General features: G+C 34.5%; 3 protein-coding genes across 3 annotated transcripts in view; 1 reads left to right on the top strand and 2 right to left on the bottom strand.

Moving 5' to 3' along the window:
• The window catches only part of LOC106167795 (kynureninase), a 28,635-nt gene extending 24,645 nt beyond the window's left edge, over positions 1 to 3,990 (bottom strand). The window contains exon 1 of the mRNA XM_087019195.1: positions 3,826 to 3,990. The gene's annotated coding sequence lies outside the window, so the exon portion shown is untranslated. The remainder of the gene's footprint in view (positions 1 to 3,825) is intronic.
• Positions 3,991 to 4,014: 24 nt separating this feature from the next.
• Positions 4,015 to 15,106, top strand: LOC106167813 (FAS-associated factor 2). The gene is made up of 13 exons (XM_087019198.1): positions 4,015 to 4,205; positions 4,831 to 5,009; positions 8,278 to 8,396; positions 9,090 to 9,119; positions 9,411 to 9,511; positions 9,942 to 10,027; positions 10,392 to 10,483; positions 11,105 to 11,203; positions 11,549 to 11,627; positions 11,849 to 11,930; positions 12,192 to 12,281; positions 12,827 to 12,970; positions 13,351 to 15,106. The coding sequence occupies exons 1-13, from the start codon at positions 4,146 to 4,148 to the stop codon at positions 13,528 to 13,530; spliced, it is 1,341 nt and encodes a 446-aa protein (XP_086875324.1). The 5' UTR covers positions 4,015 to 4,145; the 3' UTR covers positions 13,531 to 15,106.
• A 653-nt stretch (positions 15,107 to 15,759) lies between these two features.
• On the bottom strand, positions 15,760 to 20,694 carry LOC106167794 (very-long-chain (3R)-3-hydroxyacyl-CoA dehydratase 2). The gene is made up of 7 exons (XM_013546664.2): positions 20,546 to 20,694; positions 18,016 to 18,139; positions 17,640 to 17,747; positions 16,965 to 17,086; positions 16,606 to 16,645; positions 16,261 to 16,399; positions 15,760 to 15,860 (listed from the first exon to the last, which is right to left on the bottom strand). Exons 1-7 carry the CDS (start codon positions 20,617 to 20,619, stop codon positions 15,781 to 15,783), a joined length of 687 nt encoding a protein of 228 aa, XP_013402118.2. The 5' UTR covers positions 20,620 to 20,694; the 3' UTR covers positions 15,760 to 15,780.
• Positions 20,695 to 20,860: the final 166 nt, after the last annotated feature.

Here is a 20,860-nt window from a genome sequence, read left to right on the forward strand (position 1 = left end):
GCAATTAGCTATATGCAATGAGATAAACAGAATAAGGCCCCTTCAGATCGAGAAGAGCCGAGTGATAGCTTGGCCGCGACCTAAATATAGCAGACCTACATGAAAGGAAAACCACTTAATGGTCTCTCCACTCCTCACACGCCTCCCCACGTGTCGTCCCTGCAGGGGCAAAATACTGAATAATTAAATCTCGGCCCAATTCAACCAGAAGAGGCAAGACGCATGGGGAGGCGTATGAAAGGCGTAGAGACCATTACAGGATTAAGCTAGCACTCGGCCTTTCTCGATCTGAATGGGGCCTAAGCAGAATTGGCAGACTTTCTTGCAGTTGTAAGCTTGGTATGGCATAAATGGCCACAAATGCCTGCTGAATACCTTAAATTTTGTCTGATTGCACATAGCTAATACTGTGAAAGTGTATGCCACATTATAGCTAGAAAAGGGGTTTTGGAGAAAAATTTACAAGTTATGACAATAACAAGCAACTGTTAAGAGCAACAGTGAGTTGTAATACTGCAATATTTCATGGCTCAGACAAAGACACCTCATTCATTCATCACAGAAAGGCCTCCCTGATTTTTTTTGTCTCTGTGAACACAATGATAAATTTTACTTTGTAGTCAAAGTCAGTATACAGATACAACTATGCAGACAATACCACCATCACATAAATCATCATCACATAAAAACTATGAAAATATGAAAACAAGGCAGCAAAGCTGTCAAATGTACAGACAAAGAACAGAAAATAAAGATGCAAATAAGTGAAAAATTGAATTTTCACAAAAAACTGTTAAATTGTCATAAAAATTTACCAAACAGACTGCGTTGCCTATTGAAGCTGTATGTTAGACCCATGTTTCTTTCCTGTAAGTTTGAGAACAGTAAGTGACATGATTTCCCTTAAATGGTCATCATAGGAGCAGTGCCCAAAATAGGGGTTTCTTCAAATTTTGATGCAACATTACATAATGTTTAACAGCATAATGACAATCAAATGTTATTAATAAAATATTAGTAACATGGACATTCAGAAAATGTGACAAGCAAAAGTCTTCAAGATCATGGAACTTTAAAGTCACACCTTGAAAATGCCAATATGTGAAAAATTAAATTTTCACAAAAAACTGTTTAACTGCAAAAAAAAAAAAAAAAAAAAAAAAAAAAAAAAAAAAAAAAAAAAAAAGACTGCATTGCCTACTGAAGCTGTATTTTAGTCCCATGTTTCTTTCCTGTAAGTTTGAGAACAGTAAGTGACATGATTTTCCTTAAATGGTCATCATGGAAGCAGTGCCCAAAATGGGGGTTTCTTCAAATTTTGATGCAATATTACATAATGTTTAACAGCTTAATGACCATCAATTTTTAATTATAAAATATTTGTATCACAGATATTCAGAAAATGTGACTAGCAAAGGTCTTCAGGCCCATGGAACTTCAAAGTCACGCCTTGATAATGCCAAAATGTAAACAAGACAGCACTGTTCTGAAATGGGTTTATTTCCATTTTTAACACTTTTTTAACATAAAACAAAATAAACATTTTACTGCCATTTTTATATGATCAACTGAGAAAATTGATGAGATGGTAAAAGTATCAATAGAACAGTGTTAAATGTCCAATTTCCTCCATTCTGAGATTCTGAACATAGTGGATGATTGAATCTGACAAACTGCAATGATATGAGTTTATTTCCATTTTTGACACTTTATTACACAATACATGATAACAAGTTTACCATGTTTTTTACATAATCAACTAACAATGTTGTAAAGATGCAGGAAATATCAAACAAACACTTTTAGGCATCTTATTAGTTAAATAATGAGACTGTTAACATGCCTAATAATTGAATCTGAGGAAATGTGAAAAAACAGTATAACTTCCTAAGTAATGGCCCGATTATGCTTATTTTCGAACTCAACCTGCGTTTTAGTAAGATTGACCACTCCTGTGAGTATAATTACAATTGGCCAATCCGTTTTTCTTATATTGTGTTATCAGTGTTGCATTTATATTGAAAATAGTGAAAAAACAGCATAAATTACCTAAAAGTGACCCGATCATGCTGATTTTCGAACTTGACCTGCGTATTATGAATATTCATCAGTTCTGTAAGTTTCAAGTCCAAAGGTAAAATGGTTTTCCACTTATCGTGTTATCGGTGCTGCATACATGCTGAAAAAAGTGAAAAAACAGCATAAATTCCCTAAAAGTGACCCGATCATGCTGATTTTCGAACTTGACCTGCGTATTATGAATATTCATCAGTTCTGTAAGTTTCAAGTCAAAAGGTAAAATGGTTTTCCACTTATCGTGTTATCGGTGCTGCATATATGCTGAAAAAAGTGAAAAAACAGCATAAATTCCCTAAAAGTGACCCGATCATGCTGATTTTCGAACTTGACCTGCGTATTATGAATATTCATCAGTTCTGTAAGTTTCAAGTCAAAAGGTAAAATGGTTTTCCACTTATCGTGTTATCGGTAAAAGTGCACGGCGACGGCGACGGCGACGACAGACGCAGATGATGGCTATATGTACAGACACATCTGTGTCTGTACATAAAAAAGGGGGACAAGAATCAAGTGAAATGCAGGCAAACCACCCACATACAGTAACTGCCAAACTACGACCGAACTAGTATTTATTGTAATAATTAATACTTTCACAGATAACAGTCACTAATAAGTACTCAGTAAATATGATGTCCATAATTACTTATTAGTGACTGTTATCTGTGAAAGAAATATAAGCTAGACTGGTATATTTTCTGAAACTTTTTTGCTAATTTTTACCTTTTACAAGTAAATGCCTCACTTCTTTTATTTGATCTAATTTCAAGTTTTGTGTTCCAGTGTGGCACTTCTGTAGTAAAGGAATAAACAAAAGTGAGAGAGACTTTACCACCAAGCCTAGGAGGTTGTGTCCTGGCACAGAGATTAAAAAAGTATTTATGAAGAATTACTAAGGTCATGTAGATCTTTTTCTCTACAGTTAAGAAGACAAAAAATCATTTCTAAACAAATGATACTGTCTAAAAAAAAATAATTTTTTTATGATTGAACCATGCTATTCTAACAATTTATTTTACAAAATGATAAAATCTAAATTTGTTATAAAAGAACAATAAAATTGCAGATATATTCTGTTTAAGATAAGGTATAAATATAATTTTAAAATTTACAATATGCATCAAAACCATGAGATGGGCTGCAATGTTGTTAAAAATATACTGACCTTGGACAATTTTATTCATCTGTGAACTGAGGTCAAAATGTAAATGGAGTGTAATTTAACATTACTGTTTAAATAACTTTATTATTCAAATTTTCATGCTTTTGCAGTATCCCCCTTTTTCCATCTCTTTAATTCTTAAACATGTTTAACAAATTTCAGTAATGTAATACTCAGTTTGTGATTTTAAAGGATGACTGTGATACCCAAAGTCAACAAATAACTAAATAAAGAAAATACATTTCAAATCAAAACACTTGTAAGGTGGGACAGAATTCTGCAAATTTATTTAAGTGACACAATTTCCATCGCTGTTTTTTTTTTCTCTTTTTGTTAATCAATTAAAATATTTGAAGTTAAAATGTATTGAAAGCTCAAAAGATCTTTTGTTCTAATGATTTCATATATAACAACAACAAAAATCAAGGCTACCTACACTTGAAAACTTGGTCTAACAATGTTGAACCTTACATCATAATTATAAATTGACAAGCAGACAATGTAACATTGTTTCAACAATAGTAGACGGTTGGTACACGTGCAGGTACACACAAACGAGTGAAATATTGCAATATGGTAAAATTTACCTGTAATGAGGTAAGACTTATCCAGGAGCGCGCTGAGACGGAATAGCCCCTATACTAGTAGGTTCATCTCGATTCAAGCGTGAATGGTTGACCTAGATCGTATCATCGATAGTCAGTACAGAGAGAAAGCATGTGTGACCTCCGATGTCGATGCCAAGGTCACCCATACAAGAAGCATAAAATATCATAATGATGCACAAAAATTTACAAAAATAATACTCAACAATTTATGGCTTCAGAAAAATATGGTTTATACAAACAGATGATATTTTTCAAAAAAAGGGAAGAAAACGAAATCGAGGTTGGGACAAAGCGACAACATGGCGGAAGGAGGTGATGATCTCTCGTCTGAGCAGACGGAAAAGTTACTCCAGTTTCAGGTAAGAAACGAATTGGAAAAGTATAGAAATTACCCTTGGTATTTTAACTATTCTAGTCATTTTTATGGTAAGCTTAAGCCAATTAGTTTATTTGATCTTGAATTATTGCAAGAGATAAGAGAAATTCGTCTGAAATATTGCACAAGTAATTTGCAGTTCATTAAAATTTAATAAAAATGCATAGTGTCTTCGGGTTTAAACTCTATGAATTTTCCAGTTCACATCGGTCTGGGCTTTATGGTTTATGTTATTCACTTTGAAGTCGCCAAAGCAATCCAGCAAATGAATGTTTAAAATGCTCGCTAACAGAAAGTGAATGTATTTATTGGGAAAAAAGAGTAAAGGATTTCATGTAGTTATGCATTAATTCCCCCCCCCCCCAACTCATATGTGCAAACCTTTGATTTTCAGTGTTTTTTTTCTTCTTTTAACTGTCAATGATGACTGAGCACTTCGTTATTCGGATTAATTTTAGTTTTGCAATTTATTTTGTAAGTATATAGCCTCTGACCGGTTCTGTTTTATGCTAATAAAATCGTATTAATTCCAGTTTTTATAATAAATATAATCATTTAAAAATTGTATAGTTGTGAATTAAGTTATCACAAAATTTCTTCTTGCCCAGGACTTGACGGGTCTGGAAGACATGGAAAGATGTCGAACTTTGCTGGAGCGACACAACTGGGACATGGAAGTAGCCGTACAAGACAGATTTAATGAGGAGGAGGGAAGACCGTCATTATTTAGAGACCAGCAGAGAGAAGTGAGGACACCTCCAGTGAATGTCAGTCCTGTAGACCAAAGGTAGAACTGGTGCTGTTATTTAGTTGACTTAATGTTATGGACTAAAGTCAGTGGTGGATTGGGCTAAAATGATTACACATGGGTGCATGCACATAAACACACGTAAGGAAAAAGTGGGTGGTGGGTTAGGCTAAATTGAATACACACGCATAACGGCATGCACGCACATTTGCACACACACGTGATGCTATTATATAATTGTACCACCAGCGTTAGCGCTGGTGGTACACATGGTTTCGGTCCCGTCCGGATCGTTCCGCCAGCTCCGCCGGACGGCTACCGTTACCGCTTCTCCTCCTAGACGGTAAGGGCCCCCGTACCCATCTCATGGATTTAGGTCACCTGTAATCTCAACTCGTTCCACGTAAAATTTGGGCTTTGTCGGTATTGGGGTCTGGGTGTGGCACTCATTACAATGCACCCTTGTCTAAAAATGGTAAAATTAAATGCTAATTATCTACCCTACGGAAGGAGTTATGGGAAAAATTTCTATAGACGGCTTTCCAAAAGTCATATGTGTAGATTTCAAATATACCCTTGGATTTGACCTTTGACCTTTACTTCAAGGTCAAATGGGTCAAAATTTTCAAAAAAATGAAATTTTTTACGAAAAAAATTTTTTTTGCCCTGTTATTCAGACACTACACAGACTTAACCAATAATATTATTGGAAAGTGTTACCCTTCAGGTCATCTTTCATCTCCATGAATTTGGGGTCAATCGGTGCAATTTCACGGGAGTAGAGGCCATAAGATACCGAAACTGAAAACTGTCTCTAATTCGGGAACCGTTAATGCTAGAGACCCATTCTTTTTTGCATTTTGTAGAGCATGTAAAGCCCAACACTGGGGGTGGTCTCGGTTTTTTTGTATTCCATACGGTTTTCGAGTTACGCCGTATCAAAAAGTCCAAAACTGGCAGAAATAGGTCCATAGTTACTATTGAACTTGAATAGGAAGTCATATACTGGCAATCTAAATGTGACCTTAAAATTGACCTTTGACCTACTTTACACCATGAACTGAATTTTGCAAATTTTGCTTTCCTTTTATCTCCAAAACTGGCAGAGATAGGTCCATAGTTACTATTGAACTTGAATAGGAAGTCATATACTGGCAATCTAAATGTGACCTTAAAATTAACCTTTGACCTACTTTTCACCATGAACTGAACTTTGCAAATTTTGCTTTCCTTTTATCTCCAAAACTGGCTGAGATAGGTCCGTAGTTACTATTGAACTTGATTAGAAAGTCATATACTGGCAATCTAAATGTGACCTTAAAATTGACCTTTGACCTACTTTTCACCATGAATTGAACTTTGCAAATTTTGCTTTCCTTTTATCTCCAAAACTGGCAGAGATAGGTCCGTAGTTACTATTGAACTTGAATAGGAAGTCATATACTGGCAATCTAAGTGTGACCTTGAAATTTACCTTTGACCTACTTTTCACCATGAACTGAACTTTGCAAATTTTTCTTCCCTTTTATCTCCAAAACTGGCAGATATAGGTCCATAGTTACTATTGAACTTGAATAGGAAGTCATATACTGGCAATCTAAATGTGACCTTAAAATTGACCTTTGACCTACTTTACACCATGAACTGAATTTTGCAAATTTTGCTTTCCTTTTATCTCCAAAACTGGCAGAGATAGGTCCATAGTTACTATTGAACTTGAATAGGAAGTCATATACTGGCAATCTAAATGTGACCTTAAAATTAACCTTTGACCTACTTTTCACCATGAACTGAACTTTGCAAATTTTGCTTTCCTTTTATCTCCAAAACTGGCAGAGATAGGTCCATAGTTACTATTGAACTTGAATAGGAAGTCATATACTGGCAATCTAAATGTGACCTTAAAATTGACCTTTGACCTACTTTTCACCATGAACTGAACTTTGCAAATTTTGCTTTCCTTTTATCTCCAAAACTGGCAGAGATAGGTCCGTAGTTACTATTGAAGTTGAATAGGAAGTCATATACTGGCAATCTAAATGTGACCTTAAAATTGACCTTTGACCTACTTTTCACCATAAACTGAACTTTGCAAATTTTGCTTCCCTTTTATCTCCAAAACTGGCAGAGATAGGTCCATAGTTACTATTGAACTTGAATAGGAAGTCATATACTGACAATCTAAATGTGACCTTAAAATTGACCTTTGACCTACTTTTCACCATAAACTGAACTTTGCAAATTTTGCTTCCCTTTTATCTCCAAAACTGGCAGAGATAGGTCCATAGTTACTATTGAACTTGAATAGGAAGTCATATACTGGCAATCTAAATGTGACCTTAAAATTGACCTTTGACCTACTTTTCACCATGAACTGAACTTTGCAAATTTTGCTTTCCTTTTATCTCCAAAACTGGCAGAGATAGGTCCATAGTTACTATTGAACTTGATAAGAAAGTCATATACTGGCAATCTAAATGTGACCTTGAAATTGACCTTTGACCTACTTTTCACCATGAACTGAATTTTGCAAATTTTGCTTCCCTTTTATCTCCAAAACTGGCAGAGATAGGTCCATAGTTACTATTGAACTTGAATAGGAAGTCCTATACTGGCAATCTAAGTGTGACCTTGAAATTGACCTTTGACCCACTTTTTATCATGAAGGGAACCCTGCTAATTTCTTTCTCTTTTAACTTCAAACTTGACAGAGATAGGTCCATAGTTACTCTTGAACTTGAATAGGAAGTCATATACTGGCAATTTACTGTGACCTTGAAATTGACCCTTGACCTATCTTACAAAGAACTTAAATTTGATTGTACCATATATATTTTTTGCAATAGTTTAAAAATTCTTGTTGATTGCATTTTTACAGCTTGTCAAGCACAAAACTGGCAGCTGTGTCCCTTATTTTGTGTATGTGGGGGTCTATACAAATGCGCTTGCTCCAGCTGGTGGTACAATATTCGGAGGCGGTATCGCCTCTCTGATCCTCTAGTTTAATCAGCTTTTAGTTATATGACTTTTTTTAATTGATTTAATTTTATTAATTTTTTGTGGTCTTTTTAGTTTTTGATTTGTTGTTATTCCAAGAAAAGAAATAAAAGAGACAATATTTGAAACCATTTTACTTCTCTTGAAGTACAGAGGAAGGAAAAGAAGTGGGAAAAAGTTAAAGGGAAGAAAAATGTGTTACAGTAAAAAGTACACTGTTTAGTTACTGATTTTGATATTTTCTGCTTTCTTAATACAAAATTATATAATTGAAAAACAGTATATTTATTATTACGTTTGCTTGTTTCAGGGTCATTCATATATCTCGAGGTCGACCACCCCAGGGGATTATGGGGTGGGGCATCTTTATAGTCATGCTTCCATTCAGATTTGTGTACAGCTCATTAATGGACATTCTACGGTTCTTTTGTAAGTGTGACCTCTTAGTTTAGTTTACAACGGAAATATGTTGAAATTGAAATAGTGGACATTCTGCCTTTTTGTGTGATTCCTCTCACATCAGTTCACAACTGAAATAACTTGGACTTGAAATTTAAGGCTTCGTTCACATGCAATGTTTATTTTCTAAATTCTATTTTCTATTCGCGGCATGTCTTATGTCTGTGCCCTGAATATCCCGCGGCGTAATTACTGGCAGCGCGAGCCAATTACTATAAGTTACTATAAGTAACCGGCTCGCGCTGCCAGTAATTACGCGGCGGGATATTCAGAGCACAGACCGTGATCATAAGACATGCCGCGAATAGAAAATAGAATTTAGAAAATAAACATTGCATGTGAACGAAGCCTAAATGGTGGACAATATGAGGTCCTTATTTGAATGTTTCCTCTTAGACCAGTTCACGTCTGAAATGGCTTGATATTGAAATAATGGACATTCTGCATTTATTTTGTGTTTCTTCTTGGACCAGTCCAGTTTGGAGTGGGTGGACGTAAGAAGAATAGCTAATTAGCTTGTTTTATATGAAGAACGATTAATTGCAGTTTAATGTTTCGAGATATTTTTTCAATCAAGAAGGTCTAAGTTTAAAGTAGTACTGATGAATTAATGGTATGACCCCTAAGAGTAGAATTAAATATGGTTAACTATCTGTTTTCCAGGGAGACTTTTTATGCCAGATCCAAGAAGAAGTGAGTATACAACAAGATATAGAACTGTCCTATGAAACAGACAAATGTTAGGTCAAATAATGTTCATTCTTATCTCCTAAAATATATTGCTTTCTCACATAAAACTAAAACATTTTTGTTCTAACAATTGTGGCCTCTTACACATCTAGAATGAGTTCTCTTGTGGACCCAACACAATTTTTAATAAGCCTTTTTTTTTTTGCTGAAAAATGCTGAAGAACTGGAGTATTAACATCTCTTGACTTTAGCCATTGTTTTGTAAACTTATACTATATCTTTGTCTGGTTATAGCTGTAACAGATCCAGTTGGAGATGTGACCACTTTTATACAGGAATATGACAGTCAGTTTGGTGAGACACATCCAGTATTTTACCAGGGCTCCTATAGCCAGGTAAGCACTTGGAATGGACTTTGTTCTTTCATAATGTGTACTTATCCAGTGTGGATATCAGGATGAGTGTGTACATCCTGTATGGATATTTTCAGGATGAGTGTGTACATCCTGTATGGATATTTTCAGGATGAGTGTGTACATCCTGTATGGATATTTTCAGGATGAGTGTGAAAATCCAGTATTGATAATTTCAGGATGTGCATGTTAATCCAGTATTGATATTTTAGGATAAGTGTGCTCATGCAGTGTTGATAATCTCATGATAAGTCTATCCATCTTGCATTAGCATTTTTGTCATAGGTGTGTCCATCTTATATGGGCACTTTGAGAAAAATTGTAGAAAAAGGTCAGAGAAAAGTCACATGAATCTTTAAATAATATGTGTTTGGCACTTGCCAGCGAAATGATATTGGGCTTGCTATATCAGGTCCTGAATGATGCCAAGAATGAGCTGAAATTTCTCCTAGTCTATTTACATGGTGATGACCACCAGGACACTCCAGAGTTCTGCAGGTAAGGGACAGATTGTTTTGTAGGTAAAGAACTGATTGTGCCAGTATGTGCTAGTTTTTGGCCAGCAGATTGTGTTAGTTGTGACAGCTAAATGTGTTAGTTTTGACAGTGGATTGTGTTAGTAGTGACAGCAAATTGTGTTAGTTGTGACAGCTAAATGAGTTAGTTTTGACAGTGAATTGTGTTAGTTGTGACAGCAGATTGAGTTAGTTGTGTCAGTATATTGTGTATTATGTCTGCAGATTATGTTGGCTGTGACAGTAGGTTGTGTAACTTTTGCCAGCATATTGTTGTGACAGTGGATTGTGTTAGATATGAAATGTGTTGAAGATGTAATCTAATATATAATCTTTGTGTTTTCCAGGTCAACGTTGGGTAATGCTGATGTTATAGAGTTTATTGATGCACGTATGCTGTTTTGGGGCTGCAATACAAATAGCCCAGAAGGGTTCAGAGGTAAATAATACATTGTACCACTAGATTGCGTTATATGTACCAGTATGCAATGCAAAGAGCCCCAAGGGATTCATAGGTTAAAATGCTATTCAGGTCCTGGGTTCTTATTGTTGCCATACGTGAGCATTAGCAATACAGTTCATTCAAACTCAGGGCTAAAGTGATTTAGACTTACACCCCATTTCCATAGATTAGATCGACCTACTTTAGATCGACCTAACTCCCTGGGGGTTCACGCTAAGTAGCTGTCAGCCGGGCGGACACGAAAGTTAATTACCCCCTTACAGCTTGTAGTAGGCGGGACGGACATTTAAGCCGGATTATCTGAAAGTAATCTAGTGAGACTCCCCGCGGGGATAGATCGATCTAAAATCTATGGGAATAGAGCCTTAATGTAACTCGAGTCTTACAATGACATTTCATCATTTCAATGAACAATGGCAGTCCTAACATTGCACATTGAGCGAATCTGTGGAAGATTTCACACTTACTGGAGTAACAAAACTGTATTAACTGTCTTCAAAAATTAAAACAGTTTTGCTACTACAAGTGTGAACTTGATAGCTCTCCCTCACTATGCCAGCATAAAGTGACTGTTTTTATTTCACTGATATATTCCAGTGTCCCAAGCGCTGAGAGAGAACACATACCCCTTTTTAGCTTTAATAGTATTACGTCAAAATAGAATGACAGTGGTGGCAAGGATAGAGGGGCCAATAGGTGAGTTACATAGTCCTGTAATCAGTTCATTATATGGATATATAAAGATATATTACGTAATGAAATAATTATGTATGTAGATAATAAAATATTAAGAATATTTTTATACATAAAGGCACATTATATATTTATTATATGGATTTTTAGATTTCTTATACTGTGAAATAATTAGTATTATAATAAAAAGAAAATTACTCACCATGGGTGAAATTAAAATGGTTTGATATTAAACGATGATGTTTACTCTCTTCATATATTCTCTCGTTTTCTCACTCTCTCAATACCCCCCCTCCCCCCTCTTTGCAGGTCTTGATGATTTGATGAAATATTACATATTTGTTACAGGTCCTGTTGAGTTAATAGAAAGGTTAACTCGGGTTATGGAGGATAACGAGGCCTCACTAATTGCAGTAAGAGCTGACAGGTAAATATCCATTACTTTATGGCTGAGGGCTTGTTTAGTATTATTATTATTATTATTGTCTGTTTGAGTGTTTGTCATATATTTTATATTTTTTGTCATTTACTGTATTTGATTGTTGCATTTTAATTTTGATTGATATAAATTTCATATTTATTGTTATTTGTTTCATTTCAACAATTACACAGTTTGCCTTTCTTTAATTTTGCCTGCTTTTATTTCAGGGAGGAGCGTCATTTTAATCGTTCACTACGAGAACAGCAGGATGAAGCATATCTTGAATCTCTGAAAGCGGACCAAGAAAAGGTAGTGTAATTTTGTAAGGTGAACATTGAATGTTAGATATAATGACAATATAGTCATATTTAATGTTATTTCATTGTATTTTACAAAGATGCTGTGAATTTGGAGTTTATTTGATATTTTTTATCATTTTTTTTATGGAAGAATGATTATTTTCCTTGGTAAAGAGTAACATGTTAGGACAACTCACCTTATTTAAGAATTATTTTAAAAGTTTGTCTTATGTAATTTATTGTTGAACATTTAGTGTTGATCATCATTTAGGAAAAGAAAAAGAGAGAAGAAATGGAAAAACAAAAGCAAGAGTTAGAAGAAGCTAAAAGAAGAGAAATGGAAATTGTTAAAAAACAAGAAGTAAGTAACTTTTCCATATAAAACTTCTTCTTGTCACCACTCAATGTTATATTTTTGTCACAAATAATAGTTTGAATAATTACAAAACATGCAAAAGGGATTTCACACAGAAGTGTGTTATTGATTCATGATTAAAAATAAAGAATTTGTAACATGAAATTGAAGGTGAAAAAAATAAATATCCCATGTAAGTTTTTTTTTCTGTAGTAGTAGTAGTAGTAGTAGTAGTAGTAGTAGCAGTAGTAGTAGTAGTGGTAGCGAAAATAGTAATAGTAATAATTGGAATTTTTATCTTTCTGTATAATAAGTCCCTATTGTGGAAATGAAAGGTTTTGTAAATTGCATAGACCTGTATAAGAAGTATATCATGTAGGTTTGAGATAATATAATAAGGAAAGGCGTACCCCCTTTCAAAACATTTCTCTCGCTCTCATTTCTGTAGGAAATCATGAGTATCGTATAAGATGTACATCATGAGCTTTTGAAGTAATATAATAAGGAAAGGCATACCCCCTTTCAGAACACTCTCGTTTTCATTTCTGCAGGAAATCATGAGGAGAAAGGAGGAGTTGAGGACGTCCATACCGGAGGAACCTGCTGTTGATGATCCTGATGCAATCAAAGTGTTAGTGAAACTACCTGATGGGACAAGAATAGAGAGGAGATTTTGTGGTTCCTGGTCTGCTAAGGTAAAAGTGAATAAATATTTAATAGAAAAGATTATTGGGTCTCGCTGTCACTTGGTATGTGAAAGTAATTTTATGGTATCAGATATTGATAGTTAAAAATGTGGTGAAAACAAGACATTTGTGTAGTTTCAGTTTCTTTTGTGTTGAAAACGTGACATTTGTGCAGTTGCATTTTTTTTCTCAAAACAGTCTATGTAATAACAGAGCCCACTTCTATTGAAAAGTGACCCCAAGGGAGCTGTACCTACTATACATTAAGTTAGTGCAAGGTGGAAGTTTTAAATGTAGATATCCTATGTGACAAAAATCATCTTCAGAAAGGAATTGTTTGGTTTTGAAAAAGTTTTACTTATATATAATTCACAATTTCTCTTTTACAGCATCTCTACAACTTTGTCTTCTGCCATGAAATGACACCAGATGACTTCTCCATAGTAACAAACTTTCCTCGTAAAACGTTGCCATGCCAACCAGTTGATGGACAGCCAGACCCACCCTCTTTTATAGAATTAAAGTTTGGAAAGTCAGAACTTGTCTTTGTTCACGACCATGAAGCTTGAAATCAAGGAGTCTGCTTTAAAGAATGACCTTGACATTGATAGATAGATTGGTGGATAGGCCTTGACATTGGTAAATAGGCCATAACATTGATTGAAAGGCTATGGCATAGATGTAAAGACCTTGACATTGGTGAATAAACCTTGTCATGGATTTAAAGATTGTGGCGTGGAGATGGCCTTGACCTATTGAGATGTGACCTTGACCTTGAGTTGGGACTCTTAATATAAAGGGCTTGAAAAAGAGGCAAAGGAGAAAAGAAATGTGAATTTAACTTTGAATTAAATATTGAGAAGTCATTCTAATAGTTAAGAAATTCATGAAGTGTTATGCAATCAATGCTGTGTGCCAAGAGGCAGTGATATAAATTGGAAGATTTTGACAAAGAGAGATTGTTGAATCCAGGCAGTTTTTTATCTGCACTATTTTAATTCATTTCATATGGAATAATTTAGTTAAATATTGATGATGAGTACTGCAAATGGAAATCATCTGAGATAACCTAAAATGAGGATCTCAACAGTGCATGATGTCAGATACGAGAGTAGAAAACGGGGGAGAATCTGTTTTAAGTAGAGTTAACTTTTAGTGATAAGAGTGAATCCCTGTGCTTGGTATGTTGTCTTAACCTGTGCTCATGTGCAAAATATGATTAATTCAGACCATAGTGCAATAGATTTGAACAGGTTTAAAAAAATTATCAGAAAACATTCACGGATAATTGCTGTTGGCTTTTATTCATTGCAGCACTTCACCCACTAATCTGTCATTATTTCTGATACTCAAAATCCCACTAAATCTTTGGGCTCTCTCAGATGATTCCCATTCAATAACTTGTGTATTTTCTCTTTTATGGTCAAATTATGAGGTGGTGCTCACATTTGCACTTGGTAGTTCATGTTTTGTCAGACATTTTCACATAACACCCCTGATGTTGTTAATATTGAATCCAAAAGGGGTGCTTCTCAAGTACTTGTCGTAAATTTAAGATTTTTCACTTCATATGTATAATGTCCCCCTCTTAGAATTTACAATCGATGTCAAATTTATCAGGCTTCTGGTTCCTTTGAAGGATTTTGAAATACTCAGAAGAGCTCAAAGTGAGAGGATCTTGATGAGCTGTAATATTCACCAGCATTTTATACTTATTTATAACATTCAAGCTGTTGTGCTTGTAAAATTTAAACTGAGAATTGTGATCGATTATAGAGGGTTGGATTAGTAACAACTTTATTTAGACGCGACAAAATTGAAAATGGCTTATAAGCAAAATGATACATCACGTTTTGAATAAATAAAAGTGTTGATGTGGATTGAGGATAATGCACCAAAATGCTTAATTTGGATAACAAGGTATTTCTCACCTGCTGGCCACTTATTTTGACAATTAATTCCTCCAAGAGATTTTTGTCACATGCAAAGTGTCAGTTTGTAATAAATTGTAGATAGGACAGTCCTTCTATGGAGACATCAAATAAAAGTTGTTTTTTTTTTATTTTAAGTGAAGACTTAACATTGTGCCCATCACCTCATTACAGTTATTGCTAAGTCGACAATAAAAGCAACATGGTGAAACCAGCTGTTTGTTTTATCCATTACCAATCTTTGTCCAGTCATATGCTACACAAAACTCAATTGGGAGGGGGAGGTCCCTAAATTAAAGATCTTGTTGTATTTAAAATGAAATGCACATATGAAAATAAGCATGTATTTTATTTTTTCTGAAGTTAATGCACAAAGATGTTATATCTGTGATTTCCTTGCACGTGAAACTGTCACTGTCTTAAAAATTGACAGTCTTAAAAAAATTTAACCAGTTTTAAATTGCACAGGTTTTAAGACAGAGTGACTTCGTTTCAATAATGAGAACTCATTTTCCTTAAAAAAATCCAATTAAATAATATTAATAATTTCAAAACAATTATGTAACTGTATTTAAAAAAAAACATATCATGATATTGATAAACGTTCATGTAAAAAATTAATATGTATTAAGCTTAATACTGAATATGATTAAAATAACAACTATCACAACTATTTTCAACTAAAAATCACTAAAAGATAAACCTACAGTAACTGTTAAACAAATCTAGAAAGAAATAAATCACAACAGTTCAATTAATAAAAGAATACTGTCATGGCTTAAAAGTTAAACCATAAGGGGTTTGATCTATGTAGACATATTATAATTTTTCAATTGGCCTTTTTGAACCATTTTGCCACAAAAGTAATTTTTCCTATTTTATCTCTTTTTAATCTTCCTTTTTCTCAGATAAACCTCTTAGAACTTTCTTCCTTTGCCCTATCATGTGAAAGTACAGCATTGGAAAAACTGAAAAAAAAGTGAAATTTCATAAATTAGTGTGCTTTAAAAAAAACGGCTGAAGATAGGGATTCTAACATTGACAGCGACCAAAAATTTCAGCAATTTATTTTATTGTTTGTAACTCATAATGGCAAAAGGAAATCACTAAATATAACTTAAACAATCAGGATAGAACAGCTATCAAAACTCAATGGCTGTATTTATCTACTTACTGATTTTTTTCCAGGGGTTAAAGCACGATAAATCTTAAATTTATTTTGTTCATGGTCTTCAAATTCACTTTCAGGCACGCAGATATACCCACATGGATTTAACTATTAAGCATGATTAAAAATACAATAAAAAAGCCATCAAGCTCAAATTATAAAACAAAAGAATTTCAACTGAAGAATGCAGACATACTCACGTGGTATATAACTAAGCATGAGCATGATCACAACAGTATAGTAGTCAAAACTCATGTTCATCCTATTTGGCAGTGGATAGGTATAGATTGCAGTCTTCTTTATATAAGGTAATGCTGAAAACTGAGTGAACAGTTCTCCCTGCAAGGTCAAAAGGTCGTCTCAGATGTCATGTCAAAGGTCAGAGGTCATCTGGTAAAGTTCAGTTCCACAAGCAAAATTTAATATTGTATAAATGGTATAAATGGATTTTGAAAATTTACCAGCTTAAAAGTATTAAAATAGCAAACAAAAATGTTTATAATTTTTTTTTTCAATTCTTTAGTACTTAAGTATTTTGTACTCACTGAAACTCCTATAGGATACAGCACTATGAAGAATGTGTATCTAAAAAGAAGAATAATTGAAAAAAATGTTTTAAAACAATTTCAGCAAAAACAATATAACCATTATTCCACTCAAGGGGCTAGCTATATAAATAAAACAAAGCCTTACAGACTGCAAATATAGTACCATGACTAAGGTGTAACACAGAAAACTATTTTCAGCATCTGAAGGTATTGTAAGTTTTTATATCGATAAAAAATCTCTTTGACTGAAACAAATTACATAAACAAATAAATTTATCACAAAAATTAAAGAAAATACTAAAAATATGCAATAAAATAAATAATTTATGGAAGCTGCATAAAACAATGTCACTCACCTACACCATATGAGAAAATATGGTACTGAGTTCAATAAATTCAGAGCGTAAAATGAATATCTGATAATTTCTGTTAAAGTCCAGGGTAGAAGAAAGCAGGCTACAAACCAACCCTCTTGAACCTGAAAAAGAGAGGCGGGGAAAGTGATATGCGGCATCAAGAAATCTTGCCCCTCACTAAACAATAATAACATTTGGATTTTCTCATTTTTCTCAGTGTTAATGTAAGGGATTCCAATGATGTTAAATTATAGCAGCTTCTGTCTGTTGATCAGACAAAACAAGAAGATAAACAAAATTACATCATTACACATTCATTGCTAGCAACACTGTGCTCATAGGTGTTACAGTTTTATCACAACCAACACAACTACAAATCTTTGAAATAACATGTTAGCCAGATAGAATGCAAACAGAAGCAAACATCAACATGCTTTGCACAAAATGCATTAGGTTTGACAGACAATACAACTATACATCTCAATCATTACACAACCAACAAAAGTGATATAATATTCAGCATTGACAAGTTTGTCCAACTTGTGTTAGATGTGACAATTAACAAACCCAAGCATATTTATCATTACACAACCAACAAAAAATGACCTCGTTTGCACAGAATGTGTTAGGTGTGAAAAAGCTGTCACAACCAACACAATCCCACATCTCCTTTACCTCTGGTATACTCCATACCACGCCCCAGGTGAGGAAGACTCGGGAAAAGATCTGAACTGCCGTCAGAAACCAGTTTGACTTCACCAATCCCAGCAAACAGTGCAACACCTATAATCAGAACCAAGAGTTTTCCCAGCGAACCGTCCAGGCATCATTTGGATGGCCACACACATACAAACACAATTATCCAAAATACACATACAAACATTCCAACGTTATCATTATCATTTATTATTTACATCAAGGTATGCCAGAATCACCATCCATTATCATTATTATTATTATTATTATTATTATTATTATTACAGTTATTATTATTATTATCATTATTACTATTTTTAGAGTTATTTTTATTATTATTATGACATGCATTTACCTCAAGGTATGCTAATGTCTGGAAGACCTCCAGCAGTAGCTGTATATAGGAGTGTCTGTACAGGCCATTCCAGGACTTGGTACTGAGGTAATGTTGTAATGCTAGGAACAGTATACAACTCCATCTGAAATTATATAATACTAAACATTAAAGTGTTGTTCTTGTCAGCTATGCCAAGGAGGTTATGTTTTTACCTTTGTTGATGTGTTAGGGTGCATCCAGAACTAGTTGATCTGAGGACTAACTAGTCCATGGATCAAATATGGCATGACCTACTTGAAAGCGGGGTGATAATTAATTGACCTGCTGGGATGGCGGGAGTTGGAGGCAGGAATCCATTGTTAAGTGCATACTACAACTGATACGGGGACTAGTTAGTCTGCAGATCAACTGGTACTGAATGCACCCTTAGTTTACAGCTTGTTATAACCAGCCTGTTGGTTATTCAGGTTCTTCTATTTTTTTTTTTTTTTTTTACCAATTAGTCAAATGAGACAGGTAGATATAGTTTTCTGCTACATAAGTTTATTTTGGACTAAAACTTCAGTCTCTACCACTGTAAAGCTCTCTGAGACTCTCTATCTTTATGTCCCTAAGCATCAGTCACTCTCTCTTCCCTATCTCTTTCATCACTCAATTTGCATTTTAAATGAACTTTATCTGATTTGCAGCCTGCCACGCACACTATGTTAATGGCCTTTATATATTAAAGCTTAAAGGGATAACAACTCTTCGTATGAGATCTATATTTTGCAACAAATACATCGTAAACAACTAACAGAAATATAATATATTCTATTTTACCACAAAAACGATAGTTAAAGCAATTAATCTAAAATCTGTGCTTCTTTAGATAGCTATTTTCGAATAATCTCTTAAAAAAAAAAAAAAAAAAAAAAAAAAAAAAAAAAAAAAAAAACAGGGACCAACTTTGAATATAGAAATGGATTTATTAACCATTGGTAAGTCTGGGAAAATTGTGTTTTCCCCAGGAAAATTCATATTTTGCTAAAAATGGACATTTGTTATTTTTTTAATTATAGATACATTTTAAATTAAATGAACAAATATGCACACATTCAAACTATAGTAACTACTTCCAGTATCAATGGCTCACAACAAGCTTGACTCCAAATGTTAAGAATGCATGTTGATCATAATTTCAGGATAGGTCAGACACAGGCCAACTGAGAATCATATTAGATTTTGGGGGTTATACTGTATTTAATGCATGTATTAGAATTGATATACCCATGCATTGTACTAAGCCTTCTGAGTTATTTTCTAGTTTGTATCATATTGTTTCAACAATTTAAGTCAAGGAAGAGCTAAATGTTTGGAAAATTTGTGCACAGTGTGCTTAAAAAGCATTTCTGCTACATTTCCAAAGACTGAGCATTCTTAAATGCACTGGCTCCCTTCATATCAAATGTGCCCACCAAATTAATATAACACAGTGCTGAGCTTATAATATGGAACCTGCCAGCATCTGTGCTATGGGAACACTTGGGGCGAAGAAAGCCAAGAAATATAGTTCCTCCTTGCACATATTATTCTAAGTGTGGTGTATGAAAAAGAAACAAAATATCAGGATTATCAATAGCCTCAACATACTTCCTTCTTGCGAGTTAAACCCCCTTGAAATAAATAATCAAGGTAATTAGAGACCATTCCCAAACCCTATCATAGTAACTTTGGATCAAACTATCTCCACAGGGATTCTTACAATTAACTCGCAATTAACTAAAGTGGTATAGATGTCACGCCTACTGAAGCTGATAGGGGGTAATTAACTATCCATTAGAAGCTTTAGCAGGCGTGCCAGACATCTAAGCCACTTAAGCTGAAAGCAAATTTAGCAAGAGACCCCGTGGAGATGGACGGAACCTGTTAGATTGATCTAGAGATGGGAACCCAGTCTAAGACCCCGTTCCCAGAGATTAGATCGATCTACTTTAGATCGACCTAACTCCCTGGGGGTTCACGTTAAATAGCTGTCAGCCGAGCAGGCACGAAAGTTAATTACACCCTTACAGCTTGTAGTAGGCAGGACGGACATTTAAGCCGGATTATCTGACAGTAATCTAGTGAGACTCCCCGCGGGGATAGATCGATCTAAAAGCTCTGGGAATACGCCCTAAGACAGCACTGCCAAAGGCAACATTTAACTACCCAATTAGCTGTCATTCAATAATTAAATGGTCCTACTAGAACTATAACATTAAAAATTTTATAATACCACTCTAGTCTTTCATAGAGCATAAATCAAGATCAAAATCAGCTGAGTATATTTTTCATAGAATTCATCAATGACATATGCATTTAATTCTCCCCTAGTCTACCTTGCATCAGTATCACTGTGTCAATATCATGTTGGCATCCTGAATTCAACTAACGAAGAGACTGATGATGCATACAGCATACCCAGTTTATAAATGTAACACATGTATCTTTAGACACGCGCGCGCGCGCGCACGCACGCACGCACGCACAGGCACGGCAAGCGAAGCAATGTAAAAAAGATGGTTACCCTATCGTCTGCCCAATATTATAAAGGAGTAAATACGCTTTTCCAAGCGAACTCTGCTGACTGCGTTGAGCCATAATGCTAACACTCCTTCTCACCGGCTCCTCAGGCGTGTGTATGAACTTTGTTCCTTGACCTAGTTTCGAATTTCAAAACCTAATTTTATCCGCAAAATGTAAACCCTTTATCTCCTAATATTAATGTGTTAAAAATTTTATTTACTTTGAAAAACCATGCAGCAAAACTTAAAAGAACTTTTATTGCGACGTACTTCAGTTGAAAGATGTGAAATAGATAAAAAATATTTAGGTCAAGGTG

The sequence above is a fragment of the Lingula anatina genome, chromosome 8 (assembly GCF_051362555.1).
Source record: "Lingula anatina isolate TDL-2025a chromosome 8, LinAna3.0, whole genome shotgun sequence".
Taxonomy (NCBI): Eukaryota; Metazoa; Brachiopoda; class Lingulata; order Lingulida; family Lingulidae; genus Lingula; species Lingula anatina.